The sequence below is a fragment of the Phyllostomus hastatus genome, unplaced genomic scaffold (genome assembly GCF_019186645.2).
Source record: "Phyllostomus hastatus isolate PE091 unplaced genomic scaffold, TTU_PhHast_1.1 phas_contig_1, whole genome shotgun sequence".
NCBI lineage: Eukaryota > Metazoa > Chordata > Mammalia > Chiroptera > Phyllostomidae > Phyllostomus > Phyllostomus hastatus.
In genome coordinates, this window is record NW_025333498.1 from 4,046,593 (window position 1) to 4,071,930 (window position 25,338).

Genomic DNA, 25,338 nt, shown 5'->3' on the forward strand with positions numbered 1-25,338 from the left:
TGAGATACGGAGGAGGAGTGAGAACCAGATGACACCAGGCTCTCTTGCTTTGGGATTCCAGAACAGGTGTGTATCACAGAGGGAAACGAGCATACACCAGAGCAACCAGGTTCGGGACTACTGGGGCGGTAAGGAGGATGTGGGGCCAGTGGGGCAGGTTTCAGTAGCCTGTACAGGAGCTGGCCCATGACTTTGGGTAAGGCTGTCCTCTTCCCAGGGAGTGGACCCTGCTGAACTGGAACAAGGTGGAGTTGATGAATGAGTTTGGTATTTTGATCATGGCTACCCATCCCCTTCCATCCCAGGAGCTGGCTCCAGGGTGAGTTGAGCCTGAAAGGAAGAAACCAGGACACCAGGAATTTAGCTCTAGATAAGTAATCCTGCAGGGTGTCTTAGATCATCTGGGGAAACCACTGAAGAAAATGAGAGTGTGTAGCCCCCACACACCCTCCCACCTCCTAACCAGACACCTGCAATGGCAGGTGACTGATGGGGAGGAGAGGAGAGGGGTGTCCTGTAAAAGGGCTTCACCACGACTCTTTCTGCTTTTTAGCATTTCTAGAACAGAGAGTGGGTGGGAACTGACCCAAGTAAAGTCCCATAGACGCTAACACTGACGCACAGGAAAGCCTCAAGTGGGAGGAGAAATGCAAATCCCCTACTGAGGATAGTGTCAGCGTCTTTGCCCCAGTGACAGTGAAGGGTGATTCTGGCTTTGGACTTGAGCTGGGACCTGGGCCGAGAGAGCCAGGTAAGTGAGCAGACCACAACTTTGTGTTTCTTCTTCAGAGAAGCACAGGCCAGGAAATGCTCACTCGGTGCTGCTGAGGCTTTGCTGTTTACTTGGTGTTTTGGCAGTTACTTCATTTAAACTTGTTTGAGGATTAGTGGTTTTAAAACAAGGTGTCCGACTCCATGATTCAAAGATGTGACGCTGCGGAGGTCTCTCGGGCGGAGACTCAGGCAGGTCTCTGTGGAATTTGAACAGTGGGTGGGACAGTTGTGGCTGATACGCAGGTGTGTCCTCGCCAGGTGCTGAGAGTGAGACCCTCTTCACTTTCTTAGCCAGCTTCTGTGAGTTATAATGTCTGACATTAGATTGCGTATCTGGGTTTCAGAAAAAAAAAAAAGCCCACAGCTGAGATAACCAGTGATTGTGGCTTTGATGAGAGCAAGTGATATTTTAGGGCAGATCATCTGCTTTGCAAGCTCTGGGTCACAGAGTCAACAAAGCATAGTTAGCTCCCTGATAATGGAATAAAATGCCCCTTTATATAGATCTTCTAGGGTCAGGCATTCAAAGAGAATAGACGGACACTCAGTTTTCAAAAGAAGTGTTCCATAGTTTTTGGAGGGATAGAGGAACCAACTCTTTGGAGAGTGAAAGCGAAGAAAGGTACTGAAGAATGTCTGAAGGTGTTCCTGGAGGTGGCCGCAGAGAAGGCTGCCCTGGGAATATGTGCCTTATCTTTTCTTCTTCCAGCGCTGAGTTCAGCCCTGTGGAAGGTGGACTGAGGTTCTAAGAGTGATCTAACTTTAGGATAAATTCAGTTCAGTTAATTCTTTGTTAGAAAACATATTTCCATCCAAATCATAGCATATTTAACAATAGTACCAATTACGGTTGTAATGTTTTCAGCTCTTGTTCTCTCTTGTCATTAACTAGACTAAATTGATGGGATGTAGCAGGACAATGTCAATGGTAGCATGAGAACAAAAGTTCCAGCTTTGCGTGGGGTACACACACACCCAGTGTCTGGAAGGAGAGATGTGTATGGTGTCAGGAGACCTCGGGTCAATTCATAAAGCTGTGCACCTTGGGCAGCAGTCATGTCTCACCCTCGGATTTTTTTCATTTTTAAAGTCGGTGTAAGACCTGCCCTATTCACAACATTAGGAGGGCCACTCATTCATTTAACAAGCACCGTAGCTGGGTACTTACAGTATGCCTAGGCTTGTCATGTGTAAAAGTCTTCATAAATATAAAGTTATATGCAAATGAAATATTGTTTTTTTCCCAGTTGCTCTTTTTTAGTGAAACATTGGCAATAATTTTCTTCTATACATTTAAATCAGGAAAAGGTGCCACAAAATAGTTTAATTTGAAACCTGAAAAATGTATGTGTATGAAATACATTAAATTAATTATAAATTATTAATAATACATTAAGTTAAGCAAAAGTAAACTTTAACTTGCCTACAAGATAGATTGAAATACTGTGGTGATTAATCCTATAAAACTTTTTCCTTTAATATAGAATTGCTGACAAAACAATAAAAATTTGGCTTTTGAAACAGTAAAATACTATAACTTGAAGGAGACGTCATATTAATTTCCCTGGGTTAAGAAATACGTGTAAAGCTTCTAAACTGGCCAGAGTGGGGTTATGTGGGGGAAACACACAACTTTTGTTTTAGGACAGGTTGTCAAATATGTATCAAGTGTGGTTTCTTCTTCAAGTAACTTGAGGGTTTAACCAGTGTCAGAGCATACCAGACCAGAGACTGATTAAAAGTAAATGTTAAAAGCTTTAGCCAGCCACAGTGGATCATCACAGAGATAAATGAAAATATCCATTGGTTCATAGATATTTTGAACTGAAAGAATTACAAAAATGCATGCATGAAACTCTTCATAAAGCCAAGATGGAATGAGACTAGGAGTCTAGAAACATAAGGCTGAATCTAGAAGTCAGACAAATCTGAAATGAAGACAAAAGGATTGGGCAATTTCATATAAAAGAAGCTTTTATTGGGTATTCTTCACGTAAAAAGCCTTAAGAGGGTCTTAGAAGGTATAGTTGAATATGCTATTTGCCTTTAAGTTGCTTAAAGTCTACTAATGTAGAGGGGGCAAGGGACGGGGAAGGAACTTGTTGAGAAGACAAACTGGTGTAGGCAGGTGGGAGTGGGGTGGGGAGCGGGGTGTTGAGGGGGAGTGGAAGCTTCCTGGAGAAGGCTGAACAGGAGTTCCTGTGAGAGCAAAGAAGGAGGTGGTTTGGGGCCAGAGGGAGAATCCTGTTTCCTTCGTTAGGGATGACTTACAGAAAAGTTTATAATTGCTTTATGTTTGAATTGAAAGCATTTTCTCTTTTACTTGACTGACTATAAAAGATAAATACTTTGTCTTCAGTTAGTTAACTAATGAACAACATTGTTTTTAGTGAAATCTAAGAATAGAATAGTATGTGCCATAGTCATTAGCATTATTTTTAAACTCTAATTCCGCCCCACCCCCTTTTTTTATAGCATGTCTCAGTGGAATCAGGTCCAACAGTTAGAAATCAAATTTTTGGAGCAAGTAGATCAATTCTATGATGACAACTTTCCTATGGAAATCCGACATCTGCTGGCCCAATGGATTGAAAATCAGGACTGGTAAGATCAAACATTACTGCATTTCTTCTAGAGGTTGATTCACAAATGCTTTATATTCCATCTGTGTGGATTTATTCTATGGTTCACGTTTCACTCAATAGGTACATTCTTTTCAGATAAACAAACTTTTTCAAAGTTTGGAATACTTTTTCAAAGGAGAAAAATCACTGTTCTTTCTGATCTCATCCACTGTAGATGAAAACTTAGTGGTACTAGTGCTTTGTTTTTCTGAGTGAAAACTCCAATAATTTCCTAAATATTAAAAAGCCATGAAGTAAATCTATTGTTGACATCAATTCTCTATCACAGAATCAATGTAAATAGATATTTTTTCCTTAGCATATTTTACAAACATTTTTAAAGCTATATTTACCTTGTGCCACTTAATTTTTTATTTTTGCTTTAAACTGTTGTCTGATTTTTTATTATGGTAATATATACATAATATAAAAGGTATCATTTTCACTATTTCTGGTATACACTTTAATGGCATCAAGTATATTCATGTTGTGTACATGCATCACCACCATCCATCTCCAGAACATTTCCATCCTTTCAAACTGAACTTTGTACTCATTACACAATAAATCCTTGTTCTCCTCACCCCAGTCCCTGGCAACCACTATTTTGTTTAGTGTCTCTGTAAATGTCACTACTTTAGGTACCTCATATAAGCACACGATATGTGTCCTTTTGTGACCAAATGACTTCCTTTAGCATATTTTTCCATGATTTATTCATGTACCATGTATACAAATGACCTTCATCTTTAAGGTTGAATAATTTTCTATATCACATGTTGTTTATCCATCTGTCAATAGACGTTTGAGTTATCTCCACCTTTGGGCTATTATGAATTAAGCTGCTATGAACATTGGTCTACAAATATCTGTTTAAGTCACTGCTTTCAGTTCCTTTGGGTATCCACCCAGAAGAAGAATTGCTGTGTGTGATCCTGTATTTATCTTTTGAGGACTTTTCATCTTGTTTTCGATAGTGGCTGCACCGTTTTTACATTCCCCCCAGCCATGCACAAGAGACCCATTTTCTGCACATACTCACCAATGCTTATTTTGTGTTTTCCATAATTGCATCCTATTATACGTGAGGTAGTAGCTCCTTGTGTTTTGATTTGCATTTCCCTGATGATTGGTGATGTTGAGTATTTTTTCATGTATATAATTTAATTTTAAAAAATCTTTAAGTACTCATCACTGTGGAATAAATTTATCACTTTAAAATTAGTGTGGTAGAAAAGTAGACATTGTACTTTGTTGTTTCCTGCTGTGTAATAACACTTTTGTTTTTAGGGAGGCGGCTTCTAACCATGAAACCATGGCAACAATCCTCCTTCAGAACTTGTTAGGACAACTGGATGACCAGTTAGGTCGAGTCTCCAAAGAGAAAAACTTGCTCTTGATTCACAATCTGAAAAGAATTAGGAAAGTCCTTCAGGTGAGAGTGCATTCTACTTTTTCCAAGTATTTGGGTTTTTAAGTCCTAAATTCATTTTAAAAAATCAAATATGTACTTTTATATTATTTTCAAACCAGATTTAATAAGATAAAATCTAAATTCTCTTACCATTTTAAATTGTGTTCAATTTTATTTTAGTACTCAATGTTTGTTTTTTATGAAATTTTGAATCTAAAATGCACTGTCAGTGGGAAGGGCATGTGCAATTTACATGTGACTATGTGATCATTATGACCAAATTAGACGATGGTGGAACAGGGATTTGAAAGATATGGCTATCCCCCAGTCCTCCCTTGCCTTTGTCTCTTACCTAACAATTTTGAGTTACTGTTATTTTCACGCATAAATGGAGGCGTCATGGTTGCATGTGATTTCCAGATTTGGTGCAAATCTCTAGCCCTCTATTCCAGCGGTTCACACAAGCAAAACCATTGCTGTGCTCCTGAGGCACCTGAACAGGTTACACCATGCATTTAATATATTCTACCTTAGTGTTATTTTTGTGTTTGTCTTCTCCCTCAAACTGTGAGTTCCTTGAAGCAAAGACTTTAATATTCAGCTTGGAATTCCCAGCACACATCACAAAGCTGAACTTATAGTAGATGTGTAATGCTCATTGATTAAAGGACGAATGAATGAATGAATTGGGTCAGGGATCTAAATAATTAAGGGGGCCAATAGTAAGCTAAACCCAGAGGTGCTAACACAACAAACTCTGAAATGGACAGCTATAATATTTACTGAGTGACTATACAATGTACTGGATAACATGAAAATTGCGCGTGCCATTTCTCAGTGAGGCATTCTTAGTATCCCAAACTACACTGAATATATTTTTAGAAAAATTTGCCTAGACGATAAAAGAAATGTGTTTCAAGTTTCTAACATTTGTGAAAGGGACATATAGATTGTTTTTTCTTATTGTTCCTTGAATTGCACTGAGCCAATTTTGCCCCTGTAATTCCGTACGCATTTATGAGATACTTTAGCACTGGCTAGAAAAATAGCTTGTTGCCAACAAAACAGGATCTTTCACAGCATGGAGCAAACTATCTGCTATGGAGATGAGACATTTAACCTTGGCCTTGTTAGCTTAATGCTCTAATGAGTAAACCTGAAGGGCTTCCTGGAGACAGAGGTGTTCCCTGCCTGCTTTTGTGTGGCCCGTGACTGAGAATGGCTTCCACATTTTTAAGTGATTGAAAAAATAAAAATAAATCAGTAAGCAAAAACGATAAAACACATTTGTGACATGAGAACGATGTGAAGTTGAACTGTCTGTGCTTTGGTGGAACGCAGCCATTCTCCTGTTGTGACACACCGGCCAGCACTGCTGCTGCTGCTGCACTGCAGCCACGGAGCTGAGTAGTTGTCACAGAGACTGTATGGCCCCAAAGCCTAAAGTAAAAACGTGTGTGTGTGTGTGAGAGAGAGATAGAGAGATAGAGAGAGAGAGAGAGAGAGAGAGAGAGAGAGAGAGAGAGAGAGAGAGAGAGAGAAACTGATCTCACCCTTCATAGGGAACTCTGCTGACTTCTGGCCAGAGGCGTACTTTGCTAGAGGGGCAAAGATGGGGAAAATGGGTGATGCATGGTCTTTGAAAACTCTGACTCTCAAAATGTGTCCTTGGGCAAATCACTTAAACTTTCTGAATTCCCGTATCTTTTTATGTCAATGAGAATGATTGTTACTTATGTTCTGAAATTATAAGGAAGATGGGGTCTTTTATTATGGCAAGAAAAAATTGGCTTTCAATAAGTGATTTGTGCTGTTAGGGAAAATAGCAGGACCTTCTTAGTATAGATCAGGGGTAAGTGTACAGCCCATCCTTTTGTCTGGGTGAGTATCAGACGACAAGGGAGCTTGGGAACCTGCAGTAACTCCCAGTCACGTTTCAGCTCAGGGACAAACTTCTGCATATGTCACTGGCCTTTGGCATCTTGCCTTTGTAGACCCTTCCTAACAAACTACCTGAATCTGCTCAACATCCCTGCCCCAGAAAAATAGATATACAAATAGATCTGTTCCTTGTTCCCAAAGCTCACTCTTGAATGACTCTGACATTGTCCATGATGATCACATGGCCAGGAATGCTCTGCCATCCCTCTTCCTCCATTCCCGTTCTCATGCATCCCTAGGCAAACTGTGGAGGTCCCCGTGCAATAAGGAAACCTTCAGCTGCATGTAGGCCTTATTCTCAGCCTTCCCGGAGTGCTGGTTGCAAAATAAGCAGCACCTCATCTGTGCTGGCTGTGTCTAAGCAGGTCACAGGCTTTTTGATGGTAAAAGCCTGACCTCCTTTTGCGACCTTCCTCCTCCCTCTCATACTCGGGATGGTTCTACTACAAACTGGGAACTCAAAACATAGTGTGGTTAGTTGAGATCTTCTGAGTGGACAGAAACACTTATTTCTTGTGCTTCTACATATTTCATTTTATTTATGTTAGTAAATATAAATAAAATTTAGTCATTTATCTTAATTCCAAACACAGTAGAAAATAGTAATAAAGAACATCATCACCTATGGTCTTACACCTGAACAAACCTGCATTTTATGCTTCCTTTTAATCTATCATATTCCTGTGGGTTTTGTTTTCTTTCTGATAAGATGAATCTTTTTAATAAAATACCATACCATGTCCCCCACCCCCCCAAAAAGGAGGAAAAAATCTATCAAAAGATTATTGACACTGTGTTTATCTGGTCTAAGCATTTTCACCCTCTGGAATTTAAGATACAATTTATTTTCATTATTGCAGCAAAAAAAAAAGAGTAAACAGCGCGGTACCAGGGGAACTAAGCAGGTATAAGGTATATTTATTTTAGTTCTTTATAGAGCAACTGAAGTCTCCAATTTCAATATTTAAATTTACTGTTTTATACCACATCTTCTTCTGGTAAGAATTGAGAATGGCTTTTATAGAAGACAAACAAAACCACTGAACCAAGAGTAGAAGCCAGCTCCAAGATGGGAAACTGTGAGCACTGATGTCCAGGTAGCCTCAGCCCCTTAAGGGGAGGCAGCCTGAGGTCAAGGCCATGGGCAAGGACCACAGGTTGAATCCTGGCTCTGTGACTTACTTTCTGTGTGTCACAGGGCAAGATATTTATACTCTCTGGCCTAAAGCGTGTGGTTAAGGACTGTGTTAGGATTTTCTAAAAATAAATTATCTGCTCCAGATATTTCATGAATACTTTGACCTGTTCTTGGACATTTTAGAAATACCAATAGACATTATTTTTTCAAAGCAGTTTTAGTTTTGTAGAAAAAAAATGAGCAGGAAATACAGAAAGTTATCATATAATTCCTCTCCACACCCCTCTCCACAGTTTCTCCTATTATTACCGTGTTGCATTGGTGTAACACATGTGTTACAATTGACGAACTTATTGGGATACATGGCAGTAATCCTCAGTTTCACTTTCTGTGGTTTCAGTTAGCTGAAGTCAACTGAAAATATTGCATAGAAAATTCCAGAAATAAACAATTTGTAAGTTTTAAATTGTGTGCCTGTTATACTGAGTAGATAGTGAAACCTCACACGTGCAACTCCAACCTGCTCTGGATGTGAATCGTCCTTTGTCCAGTGTCCCTATGCTGAGTGTACTGTCCACCCTTCAGCCAGCTTGGTTACAAGATCTGGCTCTACTGTCACTGTATCACAGTGCTTGTGTTCTCGTAGACGTTCTTTTACTCAGCAATGGCCCCATCCCACAGGAGTAGTGATGGTGGCAATTCAATTATGACAAAGAGAAGCCATAAAGTGCTTCCTTCGAGTGAAAAGTTGAGCATAGCACTGTAAGGTATTTTGGGTGTGAAAGGGAAATCACCTAACTTATTACAGTATATTGTTATCATTGTTCTATGTTATTATTAGTTATTGCTGTTCATCTTTTCCTGTGCCTTATTTATTCATTAAGTGTTATCATAGGTCCATATGTAAAGAAAGAAAAACATAGTACAAGCATTACCGAGTTATGGTGATTCGACTTAGGATTTTTTGACTGAGGATATGCACTCGCTAGAAATCATACTTCACATTTTGTAGTTTGATCTTTTCCTGGGAAAGTACAAGACTCTCTCATGAGGCTGGGCAGGGGCAGTGAGCCATAGCTCCCAGTCAGCTACGCGATCATGAGGGTGAACCACCGATGCTCTGCAGTGTGTTCACCGTGTTACGTGATTTTTGCCAAATGTAGGCCAATGTAAGTGTTCTGAGCATGTTTAAGGTAAGCTAGACTAAGTTATGATGTTCAGCAGGTTAGGTATATAAATGCATTCTTGACTTATTTTCATCTGACAATTGTATATGTAAGATGCAGTCCTGTCTTCGAATTCAGGCATCCACCAGGGGTCTTGGAACATACCACTCACAGATAAGTGGGGGCTACTGTATGACAATTTGTTTATACCTTTTTGGCAATTATGGCTAAACATGCTATTAGCACTTGTGTGCAGATCTTTCTGTGGGCATGAGTTTATAACCCATTTGTGTAAGTGCCTAAGACCTTGATTGCTAGATCTTTGTTCTTGGACTTCCTATCGCAAACCTCTTTTTTCTTGTCCACCTTCCTCCCTGTCTCTCCTTCTGTTTGAGCTGCTATAACAAAAATACAATTTATGAGTGGATTTTAAACAACAAACACTTATTTCTCACAGCTCTGGATGCTGGGAAATCCAAGATTTGATGTCTGAGTTAGTTTTCTGGTTCATAGATGGCAATCTTTTCACTGTAACCTCACGTGGTGGAAGGGTGGGGTCGGGAAGCTCCCTGGGGCACCATTATAAAGATATGGCCCCCATCCATGAGGCCTCTGCCCTCGTGGCCCTTCCAGCCCCATCACTTCCCAGAAGCTCTACCTCCTACTAACATTAACATTAGCATTTGGAGAGGCACAAATGTATAGTCTATAACAACTTTTCTCTCTGTCTTTCTCCCTCTGATAAAAAGGTTTTTAAAAAATGGGTGCATATTCATAACAAAAGTTGAAGCAATACAGAAAAATGCAAAGAAAATGTGAAATAATCCAAAACCTGCTGAGATAAAAATCACCTATATGTATCCATATGCAACTAGGAGGTTGGAGTGGAGGCTGCTGTTCACATCATACCCAGTAGCTACCAGTATCTCTGAAGCCTCCGCATTCCCCACTATCTCCACCCAGAGTCACCGCTAATCTAAAGTTTGCTTTTATCAGTCCCTCCCTTTTTGTTACAGTTTTACCACATATATTGGGATCCCTAGAAAATATAGGTTTGCAAGTTACCAAACCTCACATAAATGGAATCACACTATGTTTATTCTTCACAGCTTTCTTTCTTCATGCAACATAGTTCTTGTGATTCACCCATGTCGATATGTGTAGCAGCCGTTTATTTGTTTTCATTGCTACAGAGTACATTCTGTTGTGTGAATATATCAGTTTATCTATGTTACAGTTGATGGGCACTTGGATTGTGCCCAGTATTTCCTTGGTGTTTCAAACACTGTTGGTCTGAACAGTCTTATGTGTGCTCCCTGGTGTACATGTGCATGAAATTCTCTAAGATCTATACCTAGGGCTGGAATTGCTGAATCATGGAGTCTATGCATCTTGAATTGTGCTAGACGATGCCCAAACTGTTTCCCAAAATGGTTATGCTGATTTGCACCCTCCCAATACAGTTAGCATTCTGGTTCCACACCCTTTTCCCGCAGGTGCTGTGATCCTGTATCATGTACCTATCGAGGGTGCATCCATCTTATTTCTTCAGTTTAATTGGTTAGGTTTTCCTAATTTCTTTAGTCAAGTGCTTACTTCATTTTCTTTCAGCTTTTTACTTACAAGTGAATGTAACTATACATTTTTGGGAGGTGCTTTATATACTTTAATATGTAGTGCCCTCATTGTTCATATCTAAATAGCCCACATTTCAAGTTTTGACTTCTATTTCTAGCTAGGTGAACTTAAAAACAGTTCTACTAAAAATACAGAGAAATTCTAGCCCTGACCAATGTGGCTCAGTTGGTTGGGTGTTGTCCCACAAAGTGAAAGGTTGCTGGTTTGATCCTGGTCAAGGCACATGCCTGGGTTGTGGGTTCCATCTTTCAGTTAGGGGTGCCTATGAGAAGCAACTGATTGATGTTTCTCTCACATCAATGTTTCTCTCCCTCTCTTTCTCCCTCCCTTCCCCTCTCTCTAAAAATAAATAAATAAAATCTTAAAAAATAAAAATACAGAGACATTCTAAAGAAAATATAATAGATGTTTAAATGCACAAATAAGCTTAGCACAAATTAAGAGGAACTTTTACAGTCAAAATAATTTTTAAAAGATTTTATTTATTTATTTTTAGACAGAGGTGAAGAAGGGAAGGAGAAAGAGAGGGAGAGGAACATCAGTGTGTGGTCACCTTTTGTGCACCCCACACCAGGGAACCTGGTCTGCAACCGAGGCATGTGCCCTGACTGAGAATCGAACCAGCAACCTTCTGTTTTGTAGTCTGGTGCTCAATCCACTGAGCCACACCAGCCAGGGCCAGTCAAAAAAATTTTAAGTATAAAGCAGAACTATAAGTAGGAGCTGGCATGGAGACTATTATACATTCTTAGATTCTAGAAATATAGGTCCCAAGCATGATAAATAAAAAGAAACTGTAAAGAGAAAGAAAATATCCTAAAAGAAGCACAAGAGAACAAATATATTTCCTACACAAAAACAAGAGATAAACTGAAAGCCAAATTTAAAACAGTAAAAGCTAGAGAAGACTAGAATAATTTCTTCACAGAACTGGAATACAACACCCAACAACTTACAATTCTTTGTACGGCTAAACTGTTAGACAAAGGTGAAGGCTCCCCATAAAGACACCCTCATGGAAGGAATTGCTACAGGAAATTAAACACATCTTAAATATGCATGGTGAACTTTCAGAAGAACTAATACATCAAGTGACAATTGAGTACATAAAAAATTAAAAGCATTGAGGGAGGATGGGGGTGTGAGGGTATTGAGCAAAAAAGGAAAAATAAAAGAGAAAAAACTCATGAACATGGGCAATGGTGTGGTCATTGCCAGGGTGAGGGAGGTGGAGTGGAGGGAGGTGGAGGAGGGTATGGGGGGAATATGTGGTGATGGGCAGAGACTTGCCTTGGGGTGGTGTGCATGCAGTACGGTGTACAGATGATGTGAAGTAGAACTGTGCAAATGAAACCTGTACAGTTTTGTTAAAGTGTCATCCCAATAAATTCAATAAAAGGGAAAATTTAGAAACTAAAAATAAAAACAAATCAAGACAGCCTAAAAAAATTGAAAGCACAAAATAAGATAGAAAAATTCAAATAATATCTATTACATGGACAAATCAGCAGTTATAAGACAAATTGTGGTTTTTACAAGGATGTACTTAAAACATGAAATAAAAAGGTGAGGAGATTAAAGAGGTGAGTGAGCTTGAGCTGTCTTGTAAAGAAGCTTATGACCCTCGCTAAGGAAGCGGAGTGCGATAGGAAGCCATTGAGAAATATGAGCCAGGGTATGAAATGACTTGTTTTAAAAAGCTCACTTGGACTGACAAATGAACGTTTGTTGGCCAAGAAGGAATCAGGGAGATGTGTTAGAAAGTTTCATTGATTTTTGAGAGCAGCACATTGGAGTCTTTTTCTATTATTTTAGATTTATTACCTCTCCTAAACTTCCAGAAATTTTTGCTTTATGTAGTTGTTCCTATGTTGTGAGGAGCATAGATACAAGATAATACTGGTGACTTAAGCTTTTAAAAGATCAATATAAAACATCCTTCTTTAACCCATTTACTATTTTTTCCCTCTTGAAATTTTATTGTATGGCTTTTTTGTTGTTACCATTTACTAACTGGCAAATGAATCCATCTCTATTTTCATGCTTTCTGTGTCACTTTGTATTATGTCTTTTATAAATAAATATAGTAAATCTTCTTATTTAGTGAACAAACAATTAACGAGTCCTTGCTATGTTATCAAATTTGAAACACTAGGAATAAAATTGTAGAAGTCATGAAGCTTATGGTCTAAAGAATTCACATCTCCTATGTTTTTATTTTTTTATTTACAGAAACTTCTATGGCTTTTATTCAAAAAATAGTGTTGGGGAAGTAAGGAGAAATAGGCATCAGCAAACTTGGCTGATAACAGAGAAAAAAATCTCCATTACTTAGAAGGCTGTCTTCAGGGTTTTGGTGTTAACCGACCAGGGTAATAACTCTACTAGTGAGAGTTTTAAAATCGGTGAATGAGGGGGCGTGTGCAAGTGTAACTCGCCCACACCTCGTATGTCCTGTCCTCTACACCACGGTGGCCTGTTTCTCAGAAGTCTTTAGGGTTTGCCTGAACCAAAATACATGATGAAGCTGAAAGATTCTCATAAGGTGAACAAGTGGTGGATTCCTTCTTACCTAGTCTGTAAAAAATCCTATTGTTGGTTCTGATTATTGGGTGAAATGAGATTTTTAACATAATTTACAGGATTCAAAACCCATTTTTGCAATACCAGATGGGAGGGGGAGTTGCTTTAACCACGGAGCTGCTCTGAATCTGCCCTTGTCCTCTCACCCGTGCTACGTTCTCAGTTCACTCTCCTTTCCCCCCTCTGTGCACCACACACAATGAGCGAAGAAGGGACCTCAGCCTGGGACCCTGTGTTGGGTTAACTCTGAAAGAGCTGAATGGAGGGTTCAATCCGTCAGGTCCTCTTGCTGTGCACAGGTGGCAGCCAGTTTGTCACTCACTCCAGTTATTTCCACAAGTCCCCCCACACACCCCCAGAACCTCTTTTCCTCTGAGATAATTACCTGATGCCAGTACCACAATGCTCATATTTCACAGGCTCAGAGACCTGCAGACTGTCATTTAACATGAAATGGGAGTTAGTTGTCACGATTTTGTTTGCTGCACAATTTGGGATAGCCAACAGAAAGCAGGTGGGGTATGATGCAGTTCCTTGTCCACGGCACATGACCCAAAACTGGAAGTCCAGCATGATCAGCTCAGGACCCCACCCACTTGAAACTACATTCATGAACCATTTTGTGCATATTCCTCTAAGCATTTATTGTATCCAACCCTGCCTCCCTCCATGTTAAGTCCTCTCTAACAGTTTATTACTTAAGCCTATGATGGTTCATCCATTCCCTGAATTCTGATTCTAATTGAAGCATATGGCAGAGTCTAGTAGACTTCCAGAACTCTGTTACTAGAATCATCTATTTTTTTTTCTTGGTAAAAGAAAAAATAGTGTTCTCTCTCCCAGCGGCTGAGTGGGCTTTGAGGTGCACATGAGATACAAAAGTGGTGCAAGAACTATGCTGGTGCCTAAAACATAACAAGACTTGCTGTGCCTCTGTGGACTCAAGAGCTTGCCCATTTTCTATCACTTAATCTGTGATCTTTGTCTCAGTACAAAAATACAGGAATAACAAAATAAACAAAGTATCATATTCAACTTTTTAAAAAAGCCAGGTGCTTTTCGTACTTTCCAGTTTTTCATAGCCTACCTCATCTGTGTCAGGATTTTTTTTGGAATAAGATGAATATCTCATTGGTTCTCTGTAGCTCGGTATTCTTCAATTCACACCTCCTCCTTTAGATTCTTACATTTCTTTCTTTGAACAACGAAATGCCTTTCCAGAGAAAGAAGTAGCGATAGAGAGAGACAGAGATAGAGTCTTCATGGCAGCGATGTGGAGGGTAGCGTGGCAGAGGTGAGAACAGAGGCATGGAGGCCTGTCTGAACGTTATTGCAACAGTTTAAGGGAAAGAAAATAGGATATGGAACTAAGCAACGGCAGCAGGGATGAACAAAGGGTTGGGCTGAGAGATAATTTTGTAAAAGAATTGACATGTAAATGAATGAGTAGATAATGAAATGTGTGAGAGAGCAAGAAATGAGAGATGACGGTTTTAGTTTGGATTATTGCATGGATATTAATGCATAATGAAGATTTGGCCTGTAGAGGAAAGTGAGATAACAAGATGAGTTTGATAAATTCTACATAGAGTGCAGAAGAAAGTTAATGGGAAGTTACTGGAACTAATATACTAGCCTGTCTCCCTCACAAGGCTGTGAGTTCCTTGGGCACATTCATCTTTGCATCCCCAGCATGTACTGGGGGCTCAGCATCTTGTTTAGTAAGTGGAGAGTTGAGCTGACATTGAAATGCGGATACTGCCTTATTGTAATAAGTACCCCTCACAAAACTGAGCAAATGTCAAGTCATTATTGCAAATGCAGTTTAGAATACAGAAATACAATTTAGATGATAAAATTTTCTTGCTGAAATCAGCAGTTTCTAAGGATGAAGGGAACTGGCTTTGGGAAGAAGTGTTTTAGGAACGTATGTCACTTGTGAGAGAAGGTCAGGCTGGATGGGAGCCGAAGCAGGAAGAACTGGGAAAATTGTTCAGAGGGAGGAAGGAGACACTAACCAGGAATCCTGGAGAAAAATGTGCTGACTTGGGAGAGGAGCAAGGACTGAAGCGAAAGGGAGCCAGACACAAATGTTCTAGAACTAGTCACCACCTGGGAAGGGGGAGGTGATGTTTCTGAACCAATACCAGCTTCTCAGGAGCTGAATCAAGGGCTCTGACTCTTTGAACTCCAAGAGGACAAATGATGTTGAAGTTCCTCACACAATGAAACGCAGCACCAGGACAAAGTGATTGTTAGAGATTCACTGAAGCATTAAGAGGGTGTCTGCTGAGCCTACACAAATACAGTCAAACTAAAAGAGATGTAGATGGGGGTCTAATATTGTGTCAGATATTTTACTACAATGCACTTAGAGCAAAGTGCATCACATTTTGAAAAGCTCTTATATACATAATATGCATATAGTACACAATCGTAATTGTACAGCCCAATAAATAATTTTTATGTAATCCCTATAACTACCACCAGATCAAGATGTAGAATGTTCGCTGCACCCCCAAAAATGCTCCCATACTTCTCCCAGCCAACACAACTTGCAAAGATAGCTATTGTATGTCAGTAGATTTGTTTTGGCTGTTTTGAAGTTCACACAAATGAATTTTCACAGAATTGTATGTTGGGGTTAGACTTTTTTTTACTATACATGATAACAGCTATTCATTTTATTGTTTGTTGCTATAGTTTTTATGTTTTAATTACAGCTTAATATTTCACTGTATGAATGTACCGTAGTTTATTTGTTCATTCTTCTGAGGATGGAAATACTAATTCCAGTTTTGCTCATTAAGAATATAGCTGTTATTCTTCTTTGCATCTTTTAGTAGATATATGTACTCATTTGTTTTGAGCATATTTTCTGAGGTGTAATTGGATAATAGATATTATGTATCTAATAGATACTGGATTTAGGAGATGCTGCTCACCACTTTCCACAGTGGTTGTACCAATGTGCACTGCCACGGCAGTGTGCGAGAGTTAAGTGGCCCCGTTTCCTCACCAACTCAGGCTGTTGTCAATCTTTTTTTATTCTGGTGAGTGTGTAGTGGTATCTCATTGCAATTTTAACTGCATTCTCCTAATGATGAACGGTGTTGAGAATTTGTGCTTGATGGCCATTTTGATATCCCCTTTTAAAATGACTGTTGTTTTGCTTATTTTAAAATTGTTCTGTCTTTGTTTTATTGGTTTGTAGATCTTTATATATTATGAATGTGTCTTTTGTCACACACATTATTAAAATATCTCCTCCCACACTGGCTTGGCTTTTCAGTCTCTTCTAAATAATGTCTTTTGAAAAACAAAGTTCTTAATTTTAATAAGGCCCAATTTTTCAATCATTTAAAAAACTGTTACTGCTCTTCATGTTCCGTTTAAGAAATCTTTGCCTGTCCGAGATCATACAACTTATTCTTCTGGGTTTCTTCTGAGATCTTTATTGTTTTAACCTTTTGCACTTAGGAATATGATTCATGTGGAACTGACTTTTGTGTCTGGTGTGAGGTAGGGGCCAAGGACATCCCGTTGACTCAGGACCATCTATTTACATGGGTATCTCTTTTTCATTGCAATGTAGTGACGTTTTGACTTGGTTTATATGAGTCTCTAGTATTTGACTCTCCTCACACCAGTACTACATTCAGGCACTTACCGTGCATTTGCAGTAAGTCCTGGGATACTATGGTAGTCAATGCTCACAAACTTTGTTTTTCAGAATTGTCTTGATTTTTTTTTGATCCTTTGAATTTGCATGTAAATGTAAATACTAGCTTGTCAATTCACACAAATAAATCTGCTGGGATTTTCATTGGTATTGCATTGAAAAGATAGATTGTTTGGGGAAAAGTTGAGTCTTCAAATCCATGAACATGAAACTTCCATTTAAAAAAATTAATAGCTTTGACTATGCTTTCCTACCTGTGATATATTGTCATTTTTTCCCTCCTCTTTCCTCCCCCTTCCACTCCCCTTTCCTTTTGTTTATTGCCCACTAAGTTGATCTTATTATCTGTTAATGGTTGATAACCTGCACTTTTTAAAAAACTGCTCTAGGTTATGCCTAGAAGGGGAGTTCCTGGTGTAGCATTGTCTACTTTAGAAGATATGACCACATGGCTCACCAAAGCAGTTTAATCAGTTTATTTTCTTGCTAGCAGTGCATAAGTGTTCTAGTTTTAGTACCTCTTTATCAGTACTTGTCATTTTCAGACTTAATTTTTACCAAGTTATAGTTGAAATGGATATATTATTGTTGAATTGCTCTGATTACTATTCAAATTGAGCAACTCTTCATGGTTTTGGGGCTTATTAAGGTATTTTTGTGTAGATTAGAAATATGATTTTTAAAATTTTCTGTACAAATAGCCAGTGATTCCAGCACTATATATTGAGTAATCCAGATAATCCCACTAATTTTTAATGTGTCAATTTTGCCTATATGCACAGGTCTGCTTTTAGGTCTTGCTAGTCAGTTTCATTGATCTACTTGTCTATGTATCTGCACCTATATCACACTCTTAAACCACTGTAGCTATATGATAAGTCATATTTGAGAGGGCCATACCACCTATTTTGTTCTTCAAAATTATCTGGGTGGCTTTTGTCCTTTTTTCTGCCATATAAATTTTAGGATCAATGTTATATGCTCATAAAAATTTCTGTTGGGATTTTTATTGGAATTAGATTTTTAATTTAATTTGAGAAGACTTGATATCTTTATGATATTGAATTTTCCATGAGTAAGTATGGTATGTCACTACATTTATTCAGGTCTTCTTCTATGTCCTTCAGTACTATTATTAAGCCTTCCCCATAAAATTATAGCATATATTTTCTTTGATTCCTTCCTAGATTTTTGGTTACACATTATTGACATTTTAAATGACAACTTTTTTTTCTATTATATTTTTGGTATAAATATTGCTAATCCATCGAAATACTGATGTTGGAATGCAAATCTTGCTGAACACTCTTATAGATTCTAACTTTGGAAGATTTTCTTTTATTTTCTCTAGACAATCATGTCATCTGCAAATAAGGAGAAGTTTGGTTTTTCATTTCCAAGTTTTAGGCTTCTTATTTCTTTTTTCTCTTATCAGTGAGGAACTTTATTATAATTTGAAGTGGAGCAGTCACAGTAGGTGAAATGTGTTACTAAGATAATGTTTGCTATAGGTTTATGGTGTTCAGGAAATTCCCTTATAACTCTGGTTTACAGAGATTTTTAGAAATCTTGATGAATATAATATTTTGTTAAATGATTTTTTGCATGTGTTAAGATAATTTCATATTTACCTCCCTTAGTTCATACTTAAAATCTGTGACACAGATTTTCTTATATTGAACAATTGTTATGCTTCTGAGATAAGCTGTTTGATTTTTACACACTGCCAAGTCATTTGCTCTCCTTTTATAGTCCTTGTCTGGTTTAATATCAATGTTATACTCACCTTATAATTTATCTCTTTCACTCTCTAAAGCAGAGATTACCAAATAAGATACAAAGACACAATCTAGGTATTTTATTTTATATATTATATGTATTTAAATTGTATATATAGTTAAGGTATACAACAGAATGATTTGTTATACATGTGCATAATGAAGTAATTACTACAGCCTCGCTTATTAACATATCATCCCCTCATTAGTTATCCTTTTCTGTGTGTGATAAGCCATGTGAAATCTACTTTCACCAGATCTCCAGTATTCAATGCAGCATTATTAACTATAGTTATCACGCTGTACATTTTACAAAGCTGCAACTTTGTACCCTTGACCAATATCTCCCCACTTTCCCTCCTCCCCCAGCTGCTGGCAACCACAAGAAACAGTCATTTATTTAGGTCTTTAATTTGTCTCAGTGATGTTTGACAGTGTTTTTATGTCAATCTTTCACATCTGATAGATGTGTCATCATTTAACCAGTTCTCTGGGAATGGACACTTTCCAATTTTTACTCCATTACATCTTTTATGAACAATGAAATTTAAAACCTTGGATCCAAATTTTGTTGTCATTTTTAAGTGCTGTGATGATCATTTTCAACTTCTATCATTGGTATCTCAAACACCTCATTCTCATCTACAGGCGAAAAGTCAAAGGGCAAAGAAAGGTGCTCCACAATGTCCCCCTTTGGTTTTTAAAACCACAACTGAACCACCTCGATCTGTTTCCTGTTATTTAAAATCTCTAGGGAAGGTATTGCAAGCACAGAGTGGGTAGCCTTTCCAAAGTCTTACCAGCATGGTCACCAGGAAATGCCTTTTTGTGTTACTCTGCTATAAATTAAACCCATTTTCTCTTCGTTCGGTTAACAGTGAACAAATGAACTTTTCAGTGAATGGAAGAACCTCCATTTCTTACTTTTAAAAAATGGTCTCTATGCATTGCAAGACAGAAACAATTTTGAGGACTATTCATTTCCCATGTCTATAACCCCTTTCAGCTCTACCTGTAGGTTCTAATCGCCAACCTTGCAAGTCAATTAAACATGTCCTTGTTGGTAAACTGCTCTGTAGAAGGTCTTTTAACAAGATGCAAATCACTTTGGTTTCAGGGCTCCTCTCGGAGGTAGCCAACTTTCATAAATTAAGCCTCAAACCACACAAATCAAGAGCCATTGTGGGTGGTTTATCTCTGAGTTCCTGTAGGGTCTGTCTTCTTGCTAATGTAATTTAATGTCACACCTAATGATTTTTTAAGAACTTTCTCTTTTTTAAATGTCTTTTTTTTTTAATCTTCACCCAAGGGTATGTTTATTGATTTTAGAGAGAGAGGAAGGTGGCGGGGTGGGGTGGGGGGAGATAGAGAAATGCCGACCAGGGCAGGACTTTCTTATCACAAAGGTGTTGTGTATCTGATAAGGAAATTTAGATAACAGATAAATAAAGAGGAAAAATCATCTGTAATTATGTCTTTAACTGATAACCATGGTTACCATTATAGTATATTTCTTGCCAATATTTCTACTCATATATATTTTTAACTTATTAAAAATTGTTATTGTCTTATAACTTCCTTCTAAGCTTAATACATTCACTTAAACAATCAACTAACCATAAAATACATTCCATGATATTAAGTATTTTTTAGCTATCAAATATTTAACAGGTAATCACCTGTTAATTGGACATTTATAAGTTTTTCCAACTTTTCACCAATATAAACAAATGAAGTAAACATACTGATTTTTAAAACTTTATTTATATTTGCAGTTATTCTGTTAGGACACTGGGTCCGAACTTCATGCATCAAAATTGCTTGCAGAGTTGTTGCTTTTAATGTAAATACCACTGTGATATGCATGTAAACTGACATATTAATGAGGTTTACACTAGTTACCATATTAAACTATTAGACAATAGGATTTTATTTATTATGAACATAACAATTCAATATTGGTTATTCTGTAGATCAGTGAGTGATTTTCCTTTTCATTATGACTCAGGAATCCAAGTTCCTTCCATAATGTGGCTTGACTTTTCCAAAGGGGCCTGGATGTCTTTGGAGACTGATAGGAGATGGAGAAGGAGAAAGAGCATAAATTCATAGCCACATTTGAGATTTTTTGGCCTAGAAATGACATACTATATCTGTTTAGCAAGAACTAGTTACATGCCTTCTACAGCATGCAAGGGATGCTGGGAAACGTACTCTCTGGATGGGCTACCACTTCCACTTCCACTTCCACTTCCAAGGACAGGAAGTGTCCTTGCTATCAGAGAGGAAGCAGGAGTTCTGGTAGGCAGTAAGGTATGTCTGTCATATTTGATAAAACCATTTTGGAAAGCAGTTTGTCAATATCAAAGTTTAATGTGACTTAGCAATGCCATATCTCAATCCTTATTGTATAGAAATTTTCATTCAGGTAAGAGAAGGCTATCCATTTAAGAATGGTTATTGTTTTTGTTAATAACAAAAATGTGAAAATAATCTTCAAATGTCCATCTTTACATGTCTACAATGGTTAAATAAATTGAATTATTTACTTGCATTCTATACAACTTTTAAAATATTAGATCTGAATGTACAGAAGTGGAAGGATGATTATAATATATGCTACTGAATGAAAAAATAAAAAACAACACGTTCAGTGTGATTACCCACAAGGAGTGAGGGGAGAAAGTGGAGGATGATGTTCTCACCAATTTTTAACTTTTCTATTACTTCAAATTAAAAAAAAAATAAGCCTTCTCTTAGGCCCACAAAGGAGTTCCCATAAGACTGTCAGCTGATTTCTCAAAGGAAACTTTGCAGGCAAGAAGTATTCAAAGCGATGAAAGGCAAGGACATACATCCAAGATTGCTCTATCCAGCAAATCTATCATTTAGAATGGAAGGACAGATTTAAAAGTGCTTCCCAGATAAGGTAAAGCTAAAGGAGTTCATTATCACCAAGACCTTATTATATGAAATGTTAAAGAGACTTATTTAGGGAAAAGAAGATCAAAACTATGAACATTAAAATGTCAACAAACTCATAACTTTCAACAACTGAATCTAAAAAACAAAAACAAACTAAGCAGACAATTAGAACAGGAATGGAATAATAGATATGGAGATCACTGGGAAGGTTATCACCAGGGAGGGAGAAGGGGGGCAATGGGGGAAAAGATACAAGGAATAAGAAACATAAATGGTAGGTACATAATAGACAGGGGAAGTGAAGAATAGTATAGGAAATGGAGAAGCCAAAGAACTTATATGTATGACACATGGACATGAACTAAGGGGGGCATTGTTGGAGGGAAGGGGGGAACCAGGTGGAGGGGGAAAAGGGGGAAATTGGGACAACTGTAATAGCATAATCAATAAAATATACTTTAAAAATAAGCCCAAATTACATGAGCATTTTCAAAACTCAAATTCCCAGACCTCACCCCAAATCTATAGAATCTCCAGGGAGTGGGGCCCAGAAATTTCTAGTTCATAAAAGCTCCACAAATGACTCTGATAAATTGTCAAGGTTGCAACCACAGCCTTAGGATAAATTTCTAAAAGTGTAATTACTATGTCACAGGGTACAAAAAATATTAAGACTTTCGATAAGAATTGCCAAATTGTCATTTAGTAATGTACCAATTCACATTCCCACCAGCAGTGTATAAAAGCTCATTCCATCATCAACCCTGTGTGGTACAAAGAGTTTTAATCTTTGGCAGTTTGATGAATGCAAAATGGTGTGTCTGATTTATGTCGTCAGAAGTTCTAGTTTGTTACATTTGGTTCTCTTTCTGGGACATTTTTTCCCATGTATCTTCCCCTTGAACTGTGTTGATAGATTCATTCCCGTCAATTAATATTTCATTATTAAAATCACTCGGGGAACTTGTTTAAAATATAGATTTCTAGTCCCCCACTTGCGATCTTGATCAAGCAGGTCGAGGATGAAATTTGGGAATATCAATAGGAAGAGTCAGATTCAGAACTTACCAAGAAGAGATATATCCCAGGTGGAAGCATGAGAAGAAAAATATGCAATGGAGAACTTATGATATGGGTATTTTGCATCTCTAGAATAGACCTTTTCTCATGATTTGCCATGCCCTCTGCCCAGGATGCAGTTCCCCTTTCCTCCCATCATCCATCAAGTTCCAGCCCAGTCCTCTCTATGTGCCATTAAAATCTGCATTGATTTCTCCCTCCTCTGCACTCCCACAGCTCTTAGTGTCCAAACAACTCATCCTGACACTTAATCACACACTGCAATTACTTTAGATAGATGAGAATTGATTTACAGTAATAAAGATGTAGTCTAAGGAAAGTTGTAGAAGTATTATTTCAAGACAAGAAAAAGTGCCCCAGGATAGCCTGGAAAATAATCTTTCAGTAAATTACCTTTGTGTTGACAGTAAATTAGAAGCAATGGCAACACTATAGAAGGTGAAATTTGGAGTAGAACTGCCTTAAAGAATTAGAAATGAGTGCTTCTCTGTCAAAACAAACTAGCACTTTTAATCTTCCAAATCGGAAAAAATTTTTTTAAAAATCCTCAGTACCACTCAGGGCTGTTCGTGGACTGGTGATTTTATGATCAAATTTGGGAAAGAGCGCCCCTCCGTGTATTTAACATTGTTTACTTACTAGAGTCATCAGAGATATATTTAAAAATCAGCCAGGCTCAGTCGCACCCAAGACTCTGCTTCAATTGGGATTTTTATTTACTTTTTTTACAGCTCCTCAGGTGATTAGAATGTATAGCCAAATTAAGACTCATTAACCAAAGTAATGAAAAAAAATCATGTGTAGATCTCACATATATATTTCATTGTTCTTTGCCACTTTGAAAGGAGGGGATAATTTGATTTGCTTTTCTAGTAGAAGTGATGGATGTCCAAAGAATCATATACTATCTCCCTCACCTCCCTTGATATTTGTGAGAAATCTGTCCAAGTAGATTTACTTTCATTCATTCATTCATTCATTCATTCAACAAATATGCATTGATGAGGTTCTCTGTTGGAAGTACTGCTCATGTTGAGGATAATGTCCTCATGATGTGCATAATCTACCAAAGTGGGTGGAAATTAAACAAGTAAATGTAACTAGTTGTACTGGAGCCAAGTCTTTGAGAAGGCATCAGTGGTGTCCTGCTTCAACCAAGAAAGTGAACTTTTTCTTTTAAAGATTTTATTTATTTTTAGAGAAGGGAAGGGAAGGAGAAAGAGAGGGAGAGAAACATCAATGTGTGGTTGCCTCTCGAGAGCCCCATATTGGGGACCTGGCCTGCAGCCCAGCAAACCAGTGACCCTTTTGTTCTCAGACTGGCACTTTTCCGCTGAGCCACACCAGCCAGGGCAGAAAGTGAACTTGTATGGGCCATTCCCAAAATGGGCCACCATGTGTAAATTAAATGCCATGTGCTTTTTAAAAACTTTTCTATTTCCATGAGGTGATTCCTTCTAATTTATTGCAAATCTGCACTTATTTTATTAAAAGATACTTTTCTTGGCTACACATGGGTATTTCTTTCTAACCTGAAATAATATTTCTCAACTTTCATTAGGTCTAAGCTGATTCCTCTTTGTGTAAACTTTGGATTGCAAAGGAATTGTACAGAAACAAGACCAGCTACCAGGGCACAGTCCAGGTCGGAACTGTAGTGGGTAGTATGATCCTAGAGATCATAAGTCTAAAAGCTTTGCTGTATCAGACCCTTCCCCCTTGTCAGCACTAGTGGATGAAGGATATGTGTGGCCTTTGCTTCACGTTAGAAATGGAAACAGTGGAAAGGAGTCCTTAAGATTCCTTCCCTGTCAGACACGGCCCTTACCAAAGTATTTCACACTATGAGCAGCGTGTGAAATTTCAAGGAAATGCAGTTTTTCTAACAATCCAAAGTTTTTTCCACGACCATAAGGTTTACTTCAAAGTTCTCATTTGACTAATCCTTTGCTCCTGTAAGACCTGAGCAATACTGTATAACAAACACAGTCTTATCTGACCTTTTCACATATCTCTGTTTGAGTAGGCACCAAAGCAGCTAGTATTTAAAACCAGAATACATTTTTTGGACCCTTGAGAATTGATGTACTATGTTGATTACTATATTCCTGGTGTAACATATATAAGGAGATACATAATTTATTAGGGACTTCTTCACTGTCTGTGCATTGGTAGGAAGTCAATATTTCTGAGGACTGAGGTCATATACCAGCCCAGACCCCCAAAATACTAAAAGCAGTCTAAGATCATCATTGTAAATATGGAGCTGTAAGCTATTGCGCTGTCATGATAGTGGAAGCAGCATTCTGTTCAGCTGTGCTCAGGTAAACAAGGACATAATGAGATACAACAGAAATGGCTCCTTAGGCTTTTGGGGAGTCTGATGAAGTGTCATCGAGCACAAAACCAATGCAGATGATTTTTTTAAGATTCTATTTACTTATTTTTGAGGGGAAGGAAGGGAGAAAGAGAGGGAGAGAAACCAATCACTCCAACTGGGACCAAACCTGCAGGCTAGGCATGTGCCCTGCCCTTCGAAATGGAACCAGCGACCTTTTGCTTTGCCTGACGATGCCCAGCCCATAGGCAGGGCCC

General features: G+C 38.1%; 1 protein-coding gene across 1 annotated transcript in view; it reads left to right on the forward strand.

The window, feature by feature from the left end:
* Positions 1–690: 690 nt before the first annotated feature.
* Positions 691–25,338, forward strand: part of STAT4 (signal transducer and activator of transcription 4) — a 95,216-nt gene continuing 70,568 nt past the window's right edge. Inside the window, exons 1-3 of the mRNA XM_045858090.1 lie at positions 691–751; positions 3,250–3,378; positions 4,689–4,833. Of these exons, the coding sequence (XP_045714046.1) occupies positions 3,251–3,378; positions 4,689–4,833 (273 nt within the window). The 5' untranslated portion in view covers positions 691–751; position 3,250. The remainder of the gene's footprint in view (positions 752–3,249; positions 3,379–4,688; positions 4,834–25,338) is intronic.